This window comes from Manacus candei, unplaced genomic scaffold (genome assembly GCF_025592945.1).
Source record: "Manacus candei isolate 608988 ecotype Guabito, Panama unplaced genomic scaffold, ASM2559294v1 h1tg000527l, whole genome shotgun sequence".
NCBI classification, from domain to species: domain Eukaryota; kingdom Metazoa; phylum Chordata; class Aves; order Passeriformes; family Pipridae; genus Manacus; species Manacus candei.
The window spans coordinates 1-16,601 of record NW_026138575.1 but is presented as its reverse complement, the minus strand read 5'-3'; the positions used below and the strand labels follow the sequence as shown (position 1 = coordinate 16,601).

Genomic DNA, 16,601 nt, shown 5'->3' with positions numbered 1-16,601 from the left:
CCAAAATAGCCCCAAATCACCTCCAATCATCCCAAAATAGCCCAAAATCACCCCAAGAATCCCCCCCATCGCACTGTTGATGATCTTCATGTGCCGCTGCTCCTCCTGGGGGGGGACCACAAAATCCCCCAAATCGCCCCAGAATAGCCAAAAATCACCTGGAGTCGCCCCAAAATATTCCAACCCCCCCCCCAAATCCCCCCCAAACCTTCTTGAGCTTCTCGATCTCGGCCTCGGCCTCGTGCTCTCCCTGCTCCCACCTCGGCACCTCCTCCTGCTCCTCCCACCCCGTGAGCCCCCAAGGACACACAAAACCCCCCAAAACCACCCCAAATCCCCCCAGAAACACCCCAAATCCCCCCCCAAAACACCCCAAATCCCCCCAAAAAAACCCCAAAACCCCCCAAACCCCCCAGACCTTCTTGAGCTTCTCGATCTCTCCCTCGTCCTCGTGCTCTCCCTGCTCCCACCTCGGCACCTTCTCCTGCTCCTCCCACCCCAAATCCCCTCAAAAACACCCCAAATTCCCCCCCAAAAACCCCCAAAACCCCCCAAATCCCCCCCAAACCCCCCAGACCTTCTTGAGCTTCTCGATCTCGGCCTCGTCCTTGCGCACCCCCTGCTCCCACATCAGCACCTTCTCCTGGTCCTCCCTCAGCTGGTTCCTCTCGAAGTCCAGCTGGATCCCCAGCCGGGTCTTCTGGTTCTCGAACTCCAGCCTGGGGGGGCCCCAAAATTGGGTGAGGGGGGTCCGGAGGGGTTTTGGGGGGGCCCCAGGGGGGTTTTGGGGGAGGCCCTGGGGTCTGGAGGCCCTGGGTAACCCCCCCTCCCCCAGGTTTTGGGGTCCTCTGGGAGTCCAGGGGTGCCCCCCCTCCCAATTTTGGGGTCCCCTGGATGTGTGAGGGTCCCCCCTCCCAATTTCGGGGTCCCCCCTCCCAATTTCGGGGTCCCCCCTCCCAATTTTGGGGTCCCCTGGGTGTGTGAGGGTCCCCCCTCCCAATTTTGGGGTCCCCCCTCCCAATTTCGGGGCCCCCCCTCCCAATTTTGGGCCCCCTCACCGTTTCTTGGCGATCTCGTTCTGCCTCTTCACCTTCTCCTCCTCGAACTCGCGGATGTTCCTGACCCCGATTTCCCGGCAGAACTCCTCGAAAACCTCGTCCTCCACCTGCAGGGGGGGAGGGGAAACGTCACCCCGGGACCCCCCCGGACCCCCCGGACCCCCCCAGGGCCCCCCCAAAAACCCCCACCTGGTTCATCTTCTCCTTGAGGTCCTTCATCTCCCGCTCCCGGCCCTGGATGATCCGCTTGATGTCGTTGATCCGCGGGCCGAAGTTGGCCAGTTCGCTCTCCAGCTTGGACTTTTCCTGGGGGGGGGGAGAGGAAAAGGGGGGTCAGAGGGTGGGAAGGACCCCCCCTGAACCCCCAAACCCCCAAAATCCCTCCCAGAGCCAAGGACACCCCCGGGGAAGGACGGGAACCCCTCCGGAAACGATGGACTCGGAGACTCAAGGAGCCCTGGAATGATCCAAAAAAGGGGGTTCACCCCTCAAAAAAGGGGGTGAACCCCGAAAAAAGGGGGTCAGAGAATCCCAAGGACCCCCTTACGCCCCAAAATCCCCCCCAGACTCACTGACGTGGTTGTGAATCCCCCAAAAAAACAGATTTAGAGCCGGGAAACACCCCTGGAATGACCCAAAAAGGGGGTGACTCCCCAAAAAAAAAGGGGGGTCAGAGGGTGGGAAGGACCCCCCTGAACCCCCAAAACACCCCTGAGCCCCCAAAATCCCTCCCAGAGCCAAGGACACCCCCGGGGAAGGACGGGAACCCCTCCGGAAACGATGGACTCGGAGACTCAAGGAGCCCTGGAATGCTCCAAAAAAGGGGGTGAACCCCCAAAAAAGGGGGTGATCCCCCAAAAAGGGGGTGATCCCCCAAAAAGGGGGTCAGAGAATCCCAAGGACCCCCCTTGTGCCCCAAAATCCCCCCCAGACTCACTGACGTGGTTGTGAATCCCCCCAAAAAACAGATTTAGAGCCGGGAAACACCCCTGGAATGACCCAAAAAGGGGGTGACACCCCCCCTCCAAAAAAAGGGGGTGTCAGAGGGTGCCAAGGACCCCTCCTGAACCCCAAAATCCTTCTCTGCACCCCAAACCCCCCCCTGCAACCCCAAATGCTCCCCCAGACCCACTGACAGGGCTCTGAATCCCCCCAAACCCAACGGATTGGGAGCCCTGAGGGCCCTGGGACACCCAAAAAGGGGGAGTTCTCCCTGAAAAGGGGGAGTTCTCCCCAAAAGAGGGGATTTCTCCCAAAAAAGGGGGGATTTCTCCCCAAAACCAGGGGATTTTTCCCCAAAAGGAGGGGATTTCTCCCCAAAAAGAGAGGATTTCTCCCCAAAAAGAGGGGATTTCTCCCCAAAAAGAGAGGATTTCTCCCCAAAAAGAGAGGATTTCTCCCCAAAAAGAGGGGATTTCTCCCCAAAAGGAAGGGATTTGCCTCCCCAGGTCCCCTGTCCCTGCAGCACCTGCAGGTTCAGGGCTCTGAATCTTCCTGAAAACAGGGGATTTCTCCCCCAAAAGAGGGGATTTCTCCCCCAAAAAGAGGATTTCTCCCCCAGCTCCCCCTCCCCACAGCACCTGCAGGTTCAGGGCTCTGAATATCCCCAAAAGAGGGGATTTCTTCGCAAAAAGAGGGGATTTCTCTCCAAAAGGGGTCAGTCCCCCCACCTGCAGTTGAGGGCTCTGACTCTCCCCAAAATGAGGTGATTTCTCCCCCAAACGAGCGGATTTCTCCCCAAAAGGAGGGGATTTCTCCCCAAAACAAGGGGTTTCTCCCCAAAATGAGGGGTTTCCCCCCCACCTGCAGGTTGAGGGCTCTGAATCCCCCAAAAAAAGAGTTGATTTCTCCCCAAAAAGAGTTGATTTCTCCCCAAAAAGAGTTGATTTCTCCCCAAAACGAGCTGATTTCTCCCCAAAGTGAGGTGATTTCTCCCCAAAATGAGGTGATTTCTCCCCAAAAAGAGTTGATTTTCCCCCAAACCGAGGTGATTTCCCCCCACCTGCAGGTTGAGGGCTCTGAATCCCCCCAAAATGAGTTGATTTCTCCCCAAAAAGAGCTGATTTCCCCCCAAAATGAGGGGATTTCCCCCCAAACCAAGGGTTTCCCCCCCACCTGCAGGTTGAGTGCTCTGAATCCCCCCAAAATGAGGGGATTTCCCCCCAAAATGAGGGGATTTCCCCCCAAAAAGAGCTGATTTCTCCCCAAAAGGAGGGTTTTCTCCCACCTGCAGGTTGAGTGCTCTGAATCCCCCCAAAATGAGGGGATTTCCCCCCAAAATGAGTTGATTTCCCCCCAAAAGGAGGGGATTTCCCCCCAAAAGGAGGGTTTTCCCCCCCACCTGCAGGTTGAGTGCTCTGAATCCCCCCAAAAGGAGGGGATTTCCCCCCAAAATGAGTTGATTTCCCCCCAAAAGGAGGGGATTTCCCCCCAAAAGGAGGGATCCCCCCCACCTGCAGGTTGAGTGCCAGGTGCCGGGTCTTGGTCTGCTCCAGGTCGCTCTGGGAGTACTTGAGGCGCATCTGGAGCCCGTGGGCCTGGGACTGCACCTGCCGCAGCTCGGCCTCCTTGCGCTTCGCCTTCATCTGCTCCTGGGGGGGAAAATGGGGCAAAAATGGGCAAAAATGGGTCAGGGGGGCCTGGGACTGCACCTGCCGCAGCTCGGCCTCCTTGCGCTTCGCCTTCATCTGCTCCTGGGGGGGAAAATGGGGCAAAAATGGGCAAAAATGGGTCAGGGGGGGCAGCTCGGCCTCCTTGTGCTTCACCTTCATCTGCTCCTGGGGGAAAATGGGGCAAAAAACAGGGTAAAAATGGGTCAGGGGGGGCAAAAATGGGCTGGGGGGGCAGCTCGGCCTCCTTGCGCTTCGCCTTCATCTGCTCCTGGGGGGAAAAATGGGGCAAAAATGGGCAAAAATGGGTCAGGGGGGGCAGCTCGGCCTCCTTGCGCTTCACCTTCATCTGCTCCTGGGGGGGCAAAAACGGGGCAAAAATGGGTCAGGGGGGCCTGGGACTGCACCTGCCGCAGCTCGGCCTCCTTGTGCTTCACCTTCATCTGCTCCTGGGGGCAAAAATGGGGGGAAAATGGGCAAAAATGGGTCAGGGGGGGCAAAAATGGGTCAGGGGGGGCAGCTCGACCTCCTTGTGCTTCACCTTCATCTGCTCCTGGGGGCAAAATGGGTCAGGGGGGGCAGTTTGGGGGGCCCGGGGGGGCAGTTTGGGGGGCCTGGGGGAGCAGTTTGGGGGGGCCCAGGGGGGAAAAACGGGTCAGGGGAGCAGTTTGGGGGAAACAAAGACTTTTAGGGGAAAAGAACTTTTGGGGGGAAAAGAATTTTAGGAGGGGGGGAAAAAGGAACTTTTCTGGGGGAAACAAGAACTTCTTTTGCACGGAACGAGAACTTTTGGCAGGAAAGGAGAAGTTTTGGGAGAAAAAGAGAAGTTTTTGCAGGAAAGCAGAAGTTTTTTGCAGGAAAGGAGAACTTTTGGCAGGAAAAGAGAAGTTTTTTTCAGGAAAGGAGAACTTTTTTGCAGGAAAGGAGAAGTTTTGGTAGGAAAGGAGAAATTTTGGCAGGAAAAGAGAACTTTTGGCAGGAAAGGAGAAGTTTTTGCAGGAAAGGAGAAGGTTTTTGCAGGAAAGCAGAAGTGTTTTGCAGGAAAGGAGAAGTTTTGGGAGGAAAGGAGAAGTTTTGGGAGGAAAGGAGAACTTTTTGCAGGAAAGGAGAACTTTTGGCAGGAAAGGAGAAGTTTTAGGAGGAAAGGAGAAGTTTTTGCAGGAAAGAAGAATTTTGGGAGGAAAGGAGAAGTTTTGGCAGGAAAGGAGAACTTTTTTGCAGGAAAGCAGAAGTGTTTTGCAGGAAAGAAGAAGTTTTGGGAGGAAAGGAGAATTTTGGCAGGAAAGGAGAATTTTGGCAGGAAAGGAGAATTTTGGCAGGAAAGGAGAATTTTGGCAGGAAAGGAGAATTTTGGCAGGAAAGGAGAATTTTGGCAGGAAAGGAGAATTTTGGCAGGAAAGGAGAATTTTGGCAGGAAAGGAGAAGGTTTTGCAGGAAAGGAGAAGTTCTGGGAGGACAGAAGGGTCTGAGGAGGGGCCCAGGAGGTTTTTGGGGAGGGGGCACCTTGAGCTCCTCGGTGAGCCGCTCCTTCTTCTCCTTGAGCTTGTCCACGGCCTTCTCGTCCCAGCGCCGGGCCTTGGCCTTCAGGTCACTGGCCCCCCCCGAGATCACCCCCGACTTCTGGAACAGGGTCCCGTCCAGGGCCACCGTCTGGGGGGGGGAAAAGGGGGTTTGGGGTCACTGGGGGGGTCAAGGGAACCCCCAAAATCACCCCTGAGTTCTGGGACAGGGGCCTGTCCAGGGCCACGGTCTGGGGAGGGGGGAAAAGGGGTTTGGGGTCACTGGGGGGGGTCCAGGGAATGGGGACACCCCCCCAAAATCACCCCTGAGCTCTGGGACAGGGGCCTGTCCAGGGTCATGGTCTGGGGGGGCCATGGGGGGGTCACCTGGGGGGGGCAGGGGATGGGGGGACCCCCCTTGGTGCCAACAGAGCCCCCTGAGTGTGATGGGGGGTGTTTGGGGGTCTCAGGGATGGGGGTGCCCACCTTGTGCCTCTGGTGCCCCCCAAAGCAATGGGGGTCCCTGGGGGTACAGGGGATGTTTGGGGGTCCCAGGGGGTACAGGGGTGCCCACCTTGTGCCTCTGGTGCCCCCCAAAGGCAATGGGGATCCCTGGGGGTCCAGGGGGTCCCTGGGGGTCCAGGGGATGTTTGGGGGTCCCTGGGGGTACAGGGGGTGCCCACCTTGTGCCTCTGGTGTCCCCCAAAGGCCATGGGGATCCCTGGGGGTACAGGGGGTCCCTGGGGGTGTTTTGGGGTGCCCACCTTGTGCCTCTGGTGCCCCCCAAAGGCAATTGGGGTCCCTGGGGATACAGGGGGTGTTTGGGGGTCCCTGGGGGTGCCCACCTTGTGCCTCTGGTGCTCCCCAAAGGCCATGGGGTGGGGATGGGGGTCCCTGGGGGTCCCTGGGTGCCCACCTTGTGCCTCTGGTGCCCCCCAAAGGCCATGGGGTGGGGATGGGGGTCCCTGGGGGTCCCTGGGTGCCCACCTTGTGCCTCTGGTGCCCCCCAAAGGCCATGGGGTGGGGATGGGGGTCCCTGGGTGCCCACCTTGTGCCTCTGGTGCCCCCCAAAGGCCATGGGGGTGTTTTGGGGTGCCCACCTTGTGCCTCTGGTGCCCCCCAAAGGCGATCCTGCGGGCGTCCTCGACGTTGTCGCAGACCAGGGCGTTCCCGCAGGCGAACTGCAGGGCCTTCTTGATGTGGGGGGGCTCGTAACGGATCACGTCGATCACCAGCTTGGCCCCCCGCAGCTCCCGCAGCTTCTCGTCGGTGGGCTTCACCTGCACCCCAAAAATGGGGTCAGGAACCCCAAAATGGGGTCAGACACCCCAAATATGGGGTCAGGAACCCCAAAATGGGGTCAGGAACCCCAAAATGGGGTCAGAACCACCCCATTCCAACCCCCCGCAGCTCCCGCAGCTTCTCGTCCGTGGGCTTCACCTGCACCCCGAAAATGGGGGTCAGGAACCCCAAAATGGGGTCAGACACCCCCAAAACGGGGTCAGGAACCCCGAAAACGGGGTCAGACACCCCAAAAACGGGGTCAGGAACCCCAAAAACGGGGTCAGGAACCCCTAATATGGGGTCAGGAACCCCAAAAACAGGGTCAGGAACCCCAAATATGGGGTCAGGAACCCCAAAAACGGGGTCAGGAACCCCAAATATGGGGTCAGAACCACCCCATTCCAACCCCCCGCAGCTCCCGCAGCTTCTCGTCCGTGGGCTTCACCTGCACCCCAAAATGGGGGTCAGACACCCCAAAATGGGGTCAGGAACCCCAAAAACGGGGTCAGAACCACCCAAAACAACCCCCCGCAGCTCCCGCAGCTTCTCGTCCGTGGGCTTCACCTGCACCCCAAAAATGGGGTCAGGAACCCCAAAATGGGGTCAGGAACCCCAAAAACGGGGTCAGGAACCCCAAATATGGGGTCAGAACCACCCCATTCCAATCCCCCCGCAGCTCCCGCAGCTTCTCATCGGTGGGCTTCACCTGCACCCCAAAATGGGGTCAGAAACCCCGAAATGGGGTCAGACAACCCAAACCTGGGGTCAGAACCACCCCCACAGCCCAACCCCTGCAGCTCCCTGTCCAGGGGCTCCCCCTGGGGTGGGGGGCAAAGGGGGGTCCCCAAACCCCAAACGGGGCAGGGGAGGGGCAGGAACCCCCCAGACCCCTCAGGGGTTCATTGGGAGCCCCAAACCCCTCCCAGGACCCCGAGGGGTTCAATGGGGACCCCCAAATCCCTCAGGGGTTGAACCCCTGAACCCTCCTCCCCACAGAGCCCTGAGCAAGGGGGACCCCAAAACGGGGCACCCAAACCCCAAAGGGGGGTCTGAGAGGGGGGCATCTGAACCCCAAAACGGGGCACCCAAACCCCAAAGGGGGGTCTGAGAGGGGGGCATCTGAACCCCAAAATGGGGCACCCAAACCCCAAAGGGGGGTCTGAGAGGGGGGCACCCAAACCCCAACGGGGGTCTGAGAGGGGGGCATCTGAACCCCAAAATGGGGCACCCAAACCCCAAAGGGGGGTCTGAGAGGGGGGCATCTGAACCCCAAAATGGGGCACCCAAACCCCAAAAGGGGGGTGAGAACCCCAAACCGGGCGTTCTCAAGCCCCAGAACGGGGGGCAACACCTCCAAACAGGGGTCCCCAAACCCCAAAGTGGGGCAGCAACACCCTCCCCAACCCAAACTGGGGGCCCCCCAGCCCCCCTCGAGGCAGTCGAGGGGCAGGAAGGTCTCAGACCCCCCAAAACCCCTCAAAGGGTGTCCAGGGGAACCCCAACCCCCAGATTTGGGGTGTCCCCCCTCACCTCGAGGCAGTCGAGGGGCAGGAATGTCTCAGAGCCCCCAGATTTGGGGTGTCCCCCCTCACCTCGAGGTAGTCGAGAGGCAGGAATGTCTCAGACCCCCCAAAGCCCCCAGATTTGGGGTCCCCCCCTCACTCACCTCGAGGTAGTCGAGGGGCAGGAAGGTCTCAGACCCCCCAAACCCCAGATTTGGGGTCTGTCCCCCCTCACCTCAAGGCAGTCGAGGGGCAGAAAGGTCTTGGGCTCCCCAAACCCCTCAAAAGGTGTCCAGGGGAACCCCAACCTCCAGATTTGGGGTCTGTCCCCCCCCTCACCTCGAGGTAGTCAAGGGGCAGGAAGGTCTCAGACCCCCCAGATTTAGGGTCTCTCCCCCCCTCACCTCGAGGTAGTCGAGGGGCAGGAAGGTCTCGGGCTCCCCAAACCCCTCAAAAGGTGTCCAGGGGAACCCAAACCCCCCAGATTTGGGTTCTGTCCCCCCTCACCTCCAGGCAGTCGAGGGGCAGGAAGGTCTCAGACCCCCCAGATTTGGGGTGTCCCCCCCCCTCACCTCGAGGCAGTCGAGGGGCAGGAAGGTCTCGGGCTCCCCAGATTTGGGGTGTCCCCCCTCCCTCACCTCGAGGCAGTCGAGGGGCAGGAAGGTCTCGGGCTCCCCAAACCCCAGATTTGGGGTCTGTCCCCCCTCACCTCGAGGTAGTCGAGGGGTAGGAAGGTCTCGGGCTCCCCCCTCTGCTCCTTGATGTACTGGATGCAGTCCCGGCCGGTTTTCTCCGAGTCCACGATGATGGCGTCCATGTTCTTCCCCAGCACCTTCGTCACCGCGATCTGGTACTTCTTCTGCGTCGGCTGGCACAGGTCGATCAGGCGCCCGTACTGCGGGGGGGACATCAAAAATGGGATCAGGGACCCCAAAAACGGGATCGGGGAGCCCAGAAACAGGGGGCAGGTGAGGAGGGCACAGGGGTTTGGGTTCTTCTGCGTCGGCTGGCACAGGTCGATCAGGCGCCCGAACTGAGGGGGGGACATCAAAAATGGGATCGGGGACCCCAGAAATGGGATCAGGGACCCCAGAAACAGGGGGCAGGTGAGGAGGGCACAGGGGTTCGGGTTCTTCTGCGTCGGTTGGCACAGGTCGATGAGGCGCCCGTACTGAGGGGGGACACCACAAACGGGGTCAGGGACCCCAAAAATGGGGTCAGGGACCTCAGAAATGGGATCAGGGACCCCAAAAATGGGATTGGAGACATCAAAAATGGGATCGGGGACCCCAAAAATGGGATCGGGGACCCCAGAAACAGGGGGGAGGTGAGGAGGGCACAGGGGTTTGGGTTCTTCTGCGTCGGCTGGCACAGGTCGATCAGGCGCCCGTACTGCGGGGGGACACCAGAAACGGGGTCAGGGACCCCAAAAATGGGGTCAGGGACACCAAAAATGGGATCAGGACCCCAAAAACAGGGGGGAGGTGAGGAGGGCACAGGGGTTTGGGTTCTTCTGGGTGGGCTGGCACAGGTCGATCAGGCGCCCGTACTGAGGGGGGGACACCAGAAACGGGGTCAGGGACCCCAGAAACGGGGTCAGGGACCCCAGAAATGGGATCGGGGACCCCAAAAATGGGGTCAGGGACCCCAGAAATGGGATCGGGGACTCCAGAAAATGGGATCAGGGACCCCGGAAATGGAATCAAGGACCCCAGAAATGGGGTGAGGGACCCAGAAAATGGGGAGAGACCCCGAAAATGGGGAGAGGAACAACGGAAATGGGAGGGGAGGGGAGGAGGGGGCCGGGGAGGGGGTTTGGGGAGGGGGTTTGGGGAGCGGGTTTGGGGAGCGGGTTTGGGGTCCCGCACTGGGTAGGGGGGCCCAGGTCAATGGGGTGCCCCTGATGTGGGGGGAGACACCACAAAATCAGGGCAGGTGACCCCAAATGGGGTGAGGGAGCATGTTGTGGGGGCAGGTTTTGGGGGGCAGGTTTTGGGGGGCAGGTTTTGGGGCACAGATTTGGGGTCTCACTCAAACAGAGCCAGGGTAAAGCTGAGGGTCCTGGGGTGGGTTTTTGGGTGCAGGTTTTTGGGTGCAGGTTTTGGGGTGCAGATTTTGGGGTGCAGGTTTTGGGGAGCAGGTTTTGGGAGTAGATTTAGGGGTGCAGGTTTTTGGGGTGCAGACCTTGGGGTGCACATTTTGGGTGTAGATTTTGGGGTGCAGGTTTTGGGAGTGCACCTTCTGGAGTGCACATTTAGGGTTTCAGATTTTGGGGTGCACATTTTGGGGTGCAGGTTTTGGGGTCCCACTCACCACAGAGCCAAGGTAGAGCTGAGGGGCCCGGGGTGGATTTAAGGGTGCAGATCCAGGGGTGCAGGTTTTGGGGTGCAGGTTTTGGGGTGCAGGTTTTGGGGTGCAGGTTTCTGGGCGCAGGTTTTTGGGGTCACACTCATACAGAGCCAGGGTAAAGTTGAGGGTCTTGGGGTGGTTTTAGGGGTGCAGGTTTAGGGGTGCACATTTTGGGGTGCCCATTTTGGGGCACAGCTTTGGGGTCCCCCTCACCACAGAGCCGGGGTAGAGGCATTTGGGGTGCGGGTTTTGGGGTGCCCCTTTTGAGGTGCAGATTTCAGGGTGCCCATTTTGGGGTGCAGGTTTTGGGGCTCAGGTTTTTGGGGTGCCCCTCACCACGGATCCGGGGTAGAGCCGTTTGATGCTGTCCATTTTGGGGTTCAGGTTTTGGGGTTCAGGTTTTTGGGGTGCCCCTCACCACGGATCCCGGGTAGAGCCGTTTGGGGTGCAGGTTTTGGGGTGCAGGTTTTGGGGTGCCCCTCACCACGGATCCCGGGTAGAGCCGTTTGATGCTGCCCATTTTGGGGTGCAGATTTCGGGGTGCCCATTTTGAGGTGCCCATTTTAGGTGCCCATTTTGGGGTGCAGGTTTTGGGGTGCAGGTTTTGGGGCTCAGGTTTTGGGGTGCCCCTCACCACGGATCCGGGGTAGAGCCGTTTGGGGTGCAGGTTTTGGGGTGCCCATTTTGAGGAGCCCATTTTGAGGTGCCCATTTTAGGATGCCCATTTTGAGGTGCCCATTTTGGGGTGCCCATTTTGGGGCTCAGATTTCGGGGTGCCCCTCACCACAGATCCCGGGTAGAGCTGTTTGATGCTGCCCATTTTGGGGTTCAGGTTTTGGGGTGCAGGTTTTGGGGCTCAGGTTTTTGGGGTGCCCCTCACCACGGATCCGGGGTAGAGCCGTTTGATGCTGCCCATTTTGGGGTGCAGATTTCGGGGTGCCCATTTCAGGACGCCCATTTTGGGGTGCAGGTTTTGGGGTGCAGGTTTTGGGGCTCAGGTTTTGGGGCTCAGGTTTTGGGGTGCCCCTCACCACGGATCCCGGGTAGAGCCGTTTGATGCTGCCCATTTTGAGGTGCCCATTTTGGGGCTCAGGTTTTGGGGTGCCCCTCACCACAGATCCGGGGTAGAGCCGTTTGGGGTGCAGGTTTTTGGGGTGCCCCTCACCACGGATCCGGGGTAGAGCCGTTTGATGCTGCCCATTTTGGGGTGCAGGTTTTGGGGTGCCCCTCACCACGGATCCCGGGTAGAGCCGTTTGATGCTGCCCATTTTGGGGTGCAGATTTCAGGGTGCCCGTTTTAGGATGCCCATTTTAGGATGCCCATTTTGGGGCTCAGGTTTTTGGGGTGCCCCTCACCACGGATCCCGGGTAGAGCCGTTTGATGCTGCCCATTTTGGGGTGCAGATTTCGGGGTGCCCATTTTGAGGTGCCCATTTTAGGATGCCCATTTTAGGATGCCCATTTTGAGGTGCCCATTTTGGGGTGCAGGTTTTGGGGTGCCCCTCACCACGGATCCGGGGTAGAGCCGTTTGATGCTGCCCATTTTGGGGTGCCCATTTTGGGGTGCAGGTTTTTGGGGTGCAGGTTTTTGGGGTGCCCCTCACCACAGATCCGGGGTAGAGCCGTTTGATGCTGCCCATTTTGGGGTGCCCATTTTGGGGTGCAGGTTTTTGGGGTGCAGGTTTTTGGGGTGCCCCTCACCACAGATCCGGGGTAGAGCCGTTTGATGCTGCCCATTTTGGGGTTCAGGTTTTGGGGTGCAGGTTTTTGGGGTGCAGGTTTTGGGGTGCAGGTTTTGGGGCTCAGGTTTTTGGGGTGCCCCTCACCACGGATCCGGGGTAGAGCCGTTTGATGCTGTCCATTTTGGGGTGCAGGTTTTGGGGTGCAGGTTTTGGGGTGCCCCTCACCACGGATCCGGGGTAGAGCCGTTTGATGCTGTCCATGATCTCGGCCTTGCGCTGCTGGCGGCTGCTCTCCTGCCGGTCGATGCGCGCGTCCCCGAGCTGCTCCATCACCTGGTTCAGCTCCTTGTTGATCTCGTCGATGCGGCGCTTGGCCAGTTCCACCTCCTCCGTCAGCTCCCCCTCCAGCCTCTTCTGCTCCTCCAGGGACTGCCTGGGGGGAGAAATGGGGGTTTGGGGGGGAATTTGGGGGGTTTGGGGGCTCCTCACACCCCTAACAGCCTCTTCTGCTCCTCCAGGGACTGCCTGGGGGGAGAAATGGGGGTTTGGGGGGGAATTTGGGGGGTTTGAGGGCTGCTCACACCCCCTCCTGCCGCTTCTGCTCCTCCAGGGACTGTTTGGGGGGGAAAGGGGGGAATTTGGGGGGATCTGAGGGGGTTTGGGGGCTGCTCACACCCCCTCCAGCCTCTCCTGCTGCTCCAGGGACTGTTTCGGGGGAGAAGAGAGGGGCCTGGGGGGCTTTGGGGGGCTTTAGGGGGTCCAGTCCCACCCCTTGAGCCTCTCCTGCCCCTCCAGGGACTCTCTGGGGCCAACAGGAGTTTTGGGGGTCTCGTCCCACCCCCTGGAGCTCTGTGGCTGTGGGACCCCCAAGGGTGGCCGTGCCAGGGGTCCTGGTGTCCCCAGTGGCCCCCAGTGTCCCCTGGAGCCCCCGGTGCCCCCCTGGAGCCCCCAGTGCCCCCCAGTGCCCCCCTGAAGCCCCCAGTGCCCCTCAGTGTTCCCCAGTGCCCCCGGTGCCCCCCTGGAGCCCCCAGTGCCCTCCAGTGCTCCCCAGTGTCACCAGTGCTCCCCTGGAACCTCCAGTGCCCCCCAGTGTCCCCCCGGAGCCCCCAGTGCCCCCCAGTGCCCCCAGTGTCCCCAGTGCCCCCCCAGTGCCCCCAGTGTTCCCAGATGTCCCCAGTGACCCCTGGAGCCCCCAGTGCCCTCCCCAGTGCTCCCAGTGCCCCCCCAGTGTCCCTCAGTGTCCCCAGTGCCCCCCTGAAACCTCCAGTGCCCCACAGTGTCCCCCAGTGTCCCCCGGAGCTCCCAGTGCTCTCCAGTGTTCCCAGATGCCCCCAGTGCCCCTCCAGTGCTCCCCAGTGTCACCAGTGCTCCCCTGGAACCTCCAGTGCCCCCCAGTATCCCCCTGGAGCCCCCAGTGTCCCCCAGTGCCCCCCTGGAGCCCCCAGTGCCCTCCAGTGCTCCCCAGCGTCACCAGTGCCCCCCTGGAACATCCAGTGCCCCCCAGTATCCCCCTGGAGCCCCCAGTGTCCCCCAGAGCTCCCAGTGCCCCTCTGGACCCCCCAGTGTCCCCCAGTGCCCCCTTGGAGCCCCCAGTGCCCTCCAGTGCCCCCAGTGTCCCCCCAGTGCTCCCAGTGCCTTCCAGTGCTCCCCAGTGCCTCCAGTGCCCCCCAGAGACCCCTGGTGCTCCCAGTGCCTCCCAGTGCCCCCAGTGCACCCCTGGAGCCCCCAGTGCCCTCCAGTGCTCCCAGTGCCCCCCAGTGTCCCCCAGAGCCCCCAGAGCCCCCCGGTGCTCCCCAGTGCTCTCCAGTGTCCCTCAGTGTCCCCAGTGCCCCCCCAGTGCCCCCCAGTGCCCCCCAGTGCCCCCCAGAGCCCCCAGACCCACTTGCTGGTGGCGATGTACTCCTCCAGCTTCTCGATGCGCTTCTGGTTCTCCTCGATCTCCCGCAGCTTCTGCTTGATCTTGGCCTGGGGGAGGGAGGGGGGGCTCAGGGGGGCTCAGGGGGGGTTCAGGGGGTTCAGGGGGGGCTCAGGGAGGGCTCAGGGGGGCTCAGGGTCTCAGGGGGGGCTCAGGGGGGCTCAGGGGGGGCTCAGGAGGGGCTCAGGGAGGGCTCAGGGGGGGCTCAGGGGGGGCTCAGGGGGGGCTCAGGGAGGGTTCAGGGGGGGCTCAGGGGGCTCAGGGGGGTTCAGGGGGCTCAGGGGGCTCAGGGGGCTCAGGGGGCTCAGGGGGGGCTCAGGGGGGGCTCAGGGAGGGTTCAGGGGGGGCTCAGGGGGGGCTCAGGGAGGGCTCAGGGAGGGTTCAGGGGGCTCAGGGGGGGCTCAGGGGGGGCTCAGGGGGGGCTCAGGGAGGGCTCAGGGGGGGCTCAGGGAGGGTTCAGGGGGCTCAGGGGGGGCTCAGGGGGGGTTCAGGGAGGGTTCAGGGGGGGCTCAGGGGGGGCTCAGGGGGGGCTCAGGGGGCTCAGGGAGGGTTCAGGGGGGGCTCAGGGAGGGCTCAGGGGGGGCTCAGGGGGGCTCAGGGAGGGCTCAGGGGGCTCAGGGGGCTCAGGGGGGGTTCAGGGGGCTCAGGGGGCTCAGGGAGGGCTCAGGGGGGGCTCAGGGAGGGCTCAGGGGGGGCTCAGGGAGGGTTCAGGGGGCTCAGGGGGCTCAGGGGGGCTCAGGGAGGGCTCAGGGGGGGCTCAGGGAGGGCTCAGGGTCTCAGGGGGGGCTCAGGGGGGCCTCAGGGGGGCTCAGGGAGGCCTCAGGGGGGGCTCAGGGAGGGCTCAGGGGGGGCTCAGGGGGCTCAGGGGGTTCAGGGGGGGCTCAGGGGGGGCTCGGGGGGGCTCAGGGAGGGTTCAGGGGGCTCAGGGGGTTCAGGGAGGGCTCAGGGGGTTCAGGGGGGGCTCAGGGGGGGCTCAGGGGGGGCTCAGGGAGGGTTCAGGGGGCTCAGGGGGCTCAGGGGGCTCAGGGGGCTCAGGGGGGGCTCAGGGGGGGCTCAGGGAGGGTTCAGGGGGGGCTCAGGGAGGGCTCAGGGGGGGCTCAGGGGGCTCAGGGGGTTCAGGGGGGGCTCAGGGGGGGCTCGGGGGGGCTCAGGGAGGGTTCAGGGGGCTCAGGGGGTTCAGGGAGGGCTCAGGGGGTTCAGGGGGGGTTCAGGGGGGGCTCAGGGGGGGCTCAGGGAGGGTTCAGGGGGCTCAGGGGGTTCAGAGGGTTCAGGGGGGGCTCAGGGGGGGCTCAGGGAGGGCTCAGGGGGGGCTCAGGGTCTCAGGGGGGGCTCAGGGTCTCAGGGGGGGCTCAGGGGGCTCAGGGGGGCTCTGGGGGGCTCAGGGGGGGCTCAGGGGGGCTCAGGGAGGGTTCAGGGGGCTCAGGGGGTTCAGGGAGGGCTCAGGGGGTTCAGGGGGGGCTCAGGGGGGGCTCAGGGGGGGCTCAGGGGGCTCAGGGAGGGTTCAGGGGGCTCAGGGGGCTCAGGGGGGGCTCAGGGAGGGTTCAGGGGGCTCAGAGGGTTCAGGGGGGGCTCAGGGGGGGCTCAGGGAGGGCTCAGGGGGCTCAGGGGGGGCTCAGGGGGGGTTCAGGGGGGGGGCTCAGGGGGGGGCTCAGTGGGGGGTTCAGGGAGGGCTCAGGGGGGGCTCAGGGGGGGCTCAGGGGGGGCTCAGGGGGGGCGGGGCTCGGGGGGGGCTCAGGGAGGGCTCAGGGGGGGCTCAGGGGGTTCAGGGAGGGCTCAGGGGGGGGCTCAGGGAGGGTTTCAGGGGGGGGCTCAGGGGGGGGCTCAGGGAGGGTTCAGGGGGGGGCTCAGGGAGGGGCTCAGGGGGGGGTTCAGGGAGGGCTCAGGGGGGGGCTCAGGGGGGGGTTCAGGGAGGGCTCAGGCGGGGGGCTCAGGGAGGGCTCAGGGGGGGGCTCAGGGGGGGCTCAGGGGGGGCTCAGGGGGGGGCTCAGGGGGGCTCAGGGGGGGTCCCAGGGGGGGTTCGGGGGGCGTTTGGGGGTCCCAGGGGGGTTCAGAGCCCCCCCCCCTCACCTCGGTCTCCACTTTCTTCCTCTCCTCCAGGTCCAGCCGGTCCTGATCGGGCCTTCTGGTCGCGGTTGAACTTCTCCAGCTCCTGGGCCAGCGTGGCCGCGCGTTTGCTGGCCTCCTCCTTCAGCCGGTGGTACTTCTTCACCTGAGGGGCACCGGGCTCGGGACAGGCCCACGGGACGGGGCAGATCCCAATGGGACGGGGCAGATCCCAACGGGACGGGGCAGATCCCAACGGGAGCAGCCAAAATCCCAAAGGGACGGGGCAGATCCCAAAGGGACGGGGCAGATCCCAACGGGACGGGGCAGATCCCAATGGGAGCAGCTCAAATCCCAACGGGACGGGGCAGATCCCAACGGGACGGGGCAGATCCCAAAGGGATCAGCTCAAATCCCAACGGGACGGGGCAGATCCCAACGGGATGGGGCAGATCCAACGGGAACGACCCAGATCCCAACGGGACGGGGCAGATCCCAAAGGGATGGGTCAGATCCAATGGGATGGGCCAAATCCCAACGGGAACAACCCAAATCCCAATGGGAATAACCCAAATCCCAACGGGACGGGCCAAATCCCAACGAAATCCCAATGGGAACGGCCCAAATCCCAATGGAAATGACCCAAATCCCAATGGGAAC

General features: G+C 62.5%; 1 protein-coding gene and 1 long non-coding RNA gene across 2 annotated transcripts; one reads left to right on the top strand and one right to left on the bottom strand.

Annotated features, from left to right (window-relative positions):
• Window positions 1-20: 20 nt before the first annotated feature.
• LOC127465914 (structural maintenance of chromosomes protein 1A-like) lies at window positions 21-16,287 on the bottom strand (the record flags this gene model as incomplete). Its single annotated transcript, XM_051776441.1, is given in 12 exon segments — window positions 21-105; window positions 578-719; window positions 1,059-1,165; window positions 1,248-1,364; window positions 3,512-3,649; window positions 5,171-5,317; window positions 6,267-6,446; window positions 8,662-8,847; window positions 12,209-12,416; window positions 13,866-13,948; window positions 15,966-16,013; window positions 16,015-16,287. Coding segments are annotated over 12 exon segments (1,714 nt in total), but the record flags the coding sequence as incomplete, so codon positions are not given.
• Window positions 10,361-11,196, top strand: LOC127465913 (uncharacterized). The gene is made up of 3 exons (XR_007902456.1): window positions 10,361-10,693; window positions 10,869-10,916; window positions 11,162-11,196. It is a non-coding gene; the product is annotated as an uncharacterized LOC127465913 (long non-coding RNA).
• Window positions 16,288-16,601: the final 314 nt, after the last annotated feature.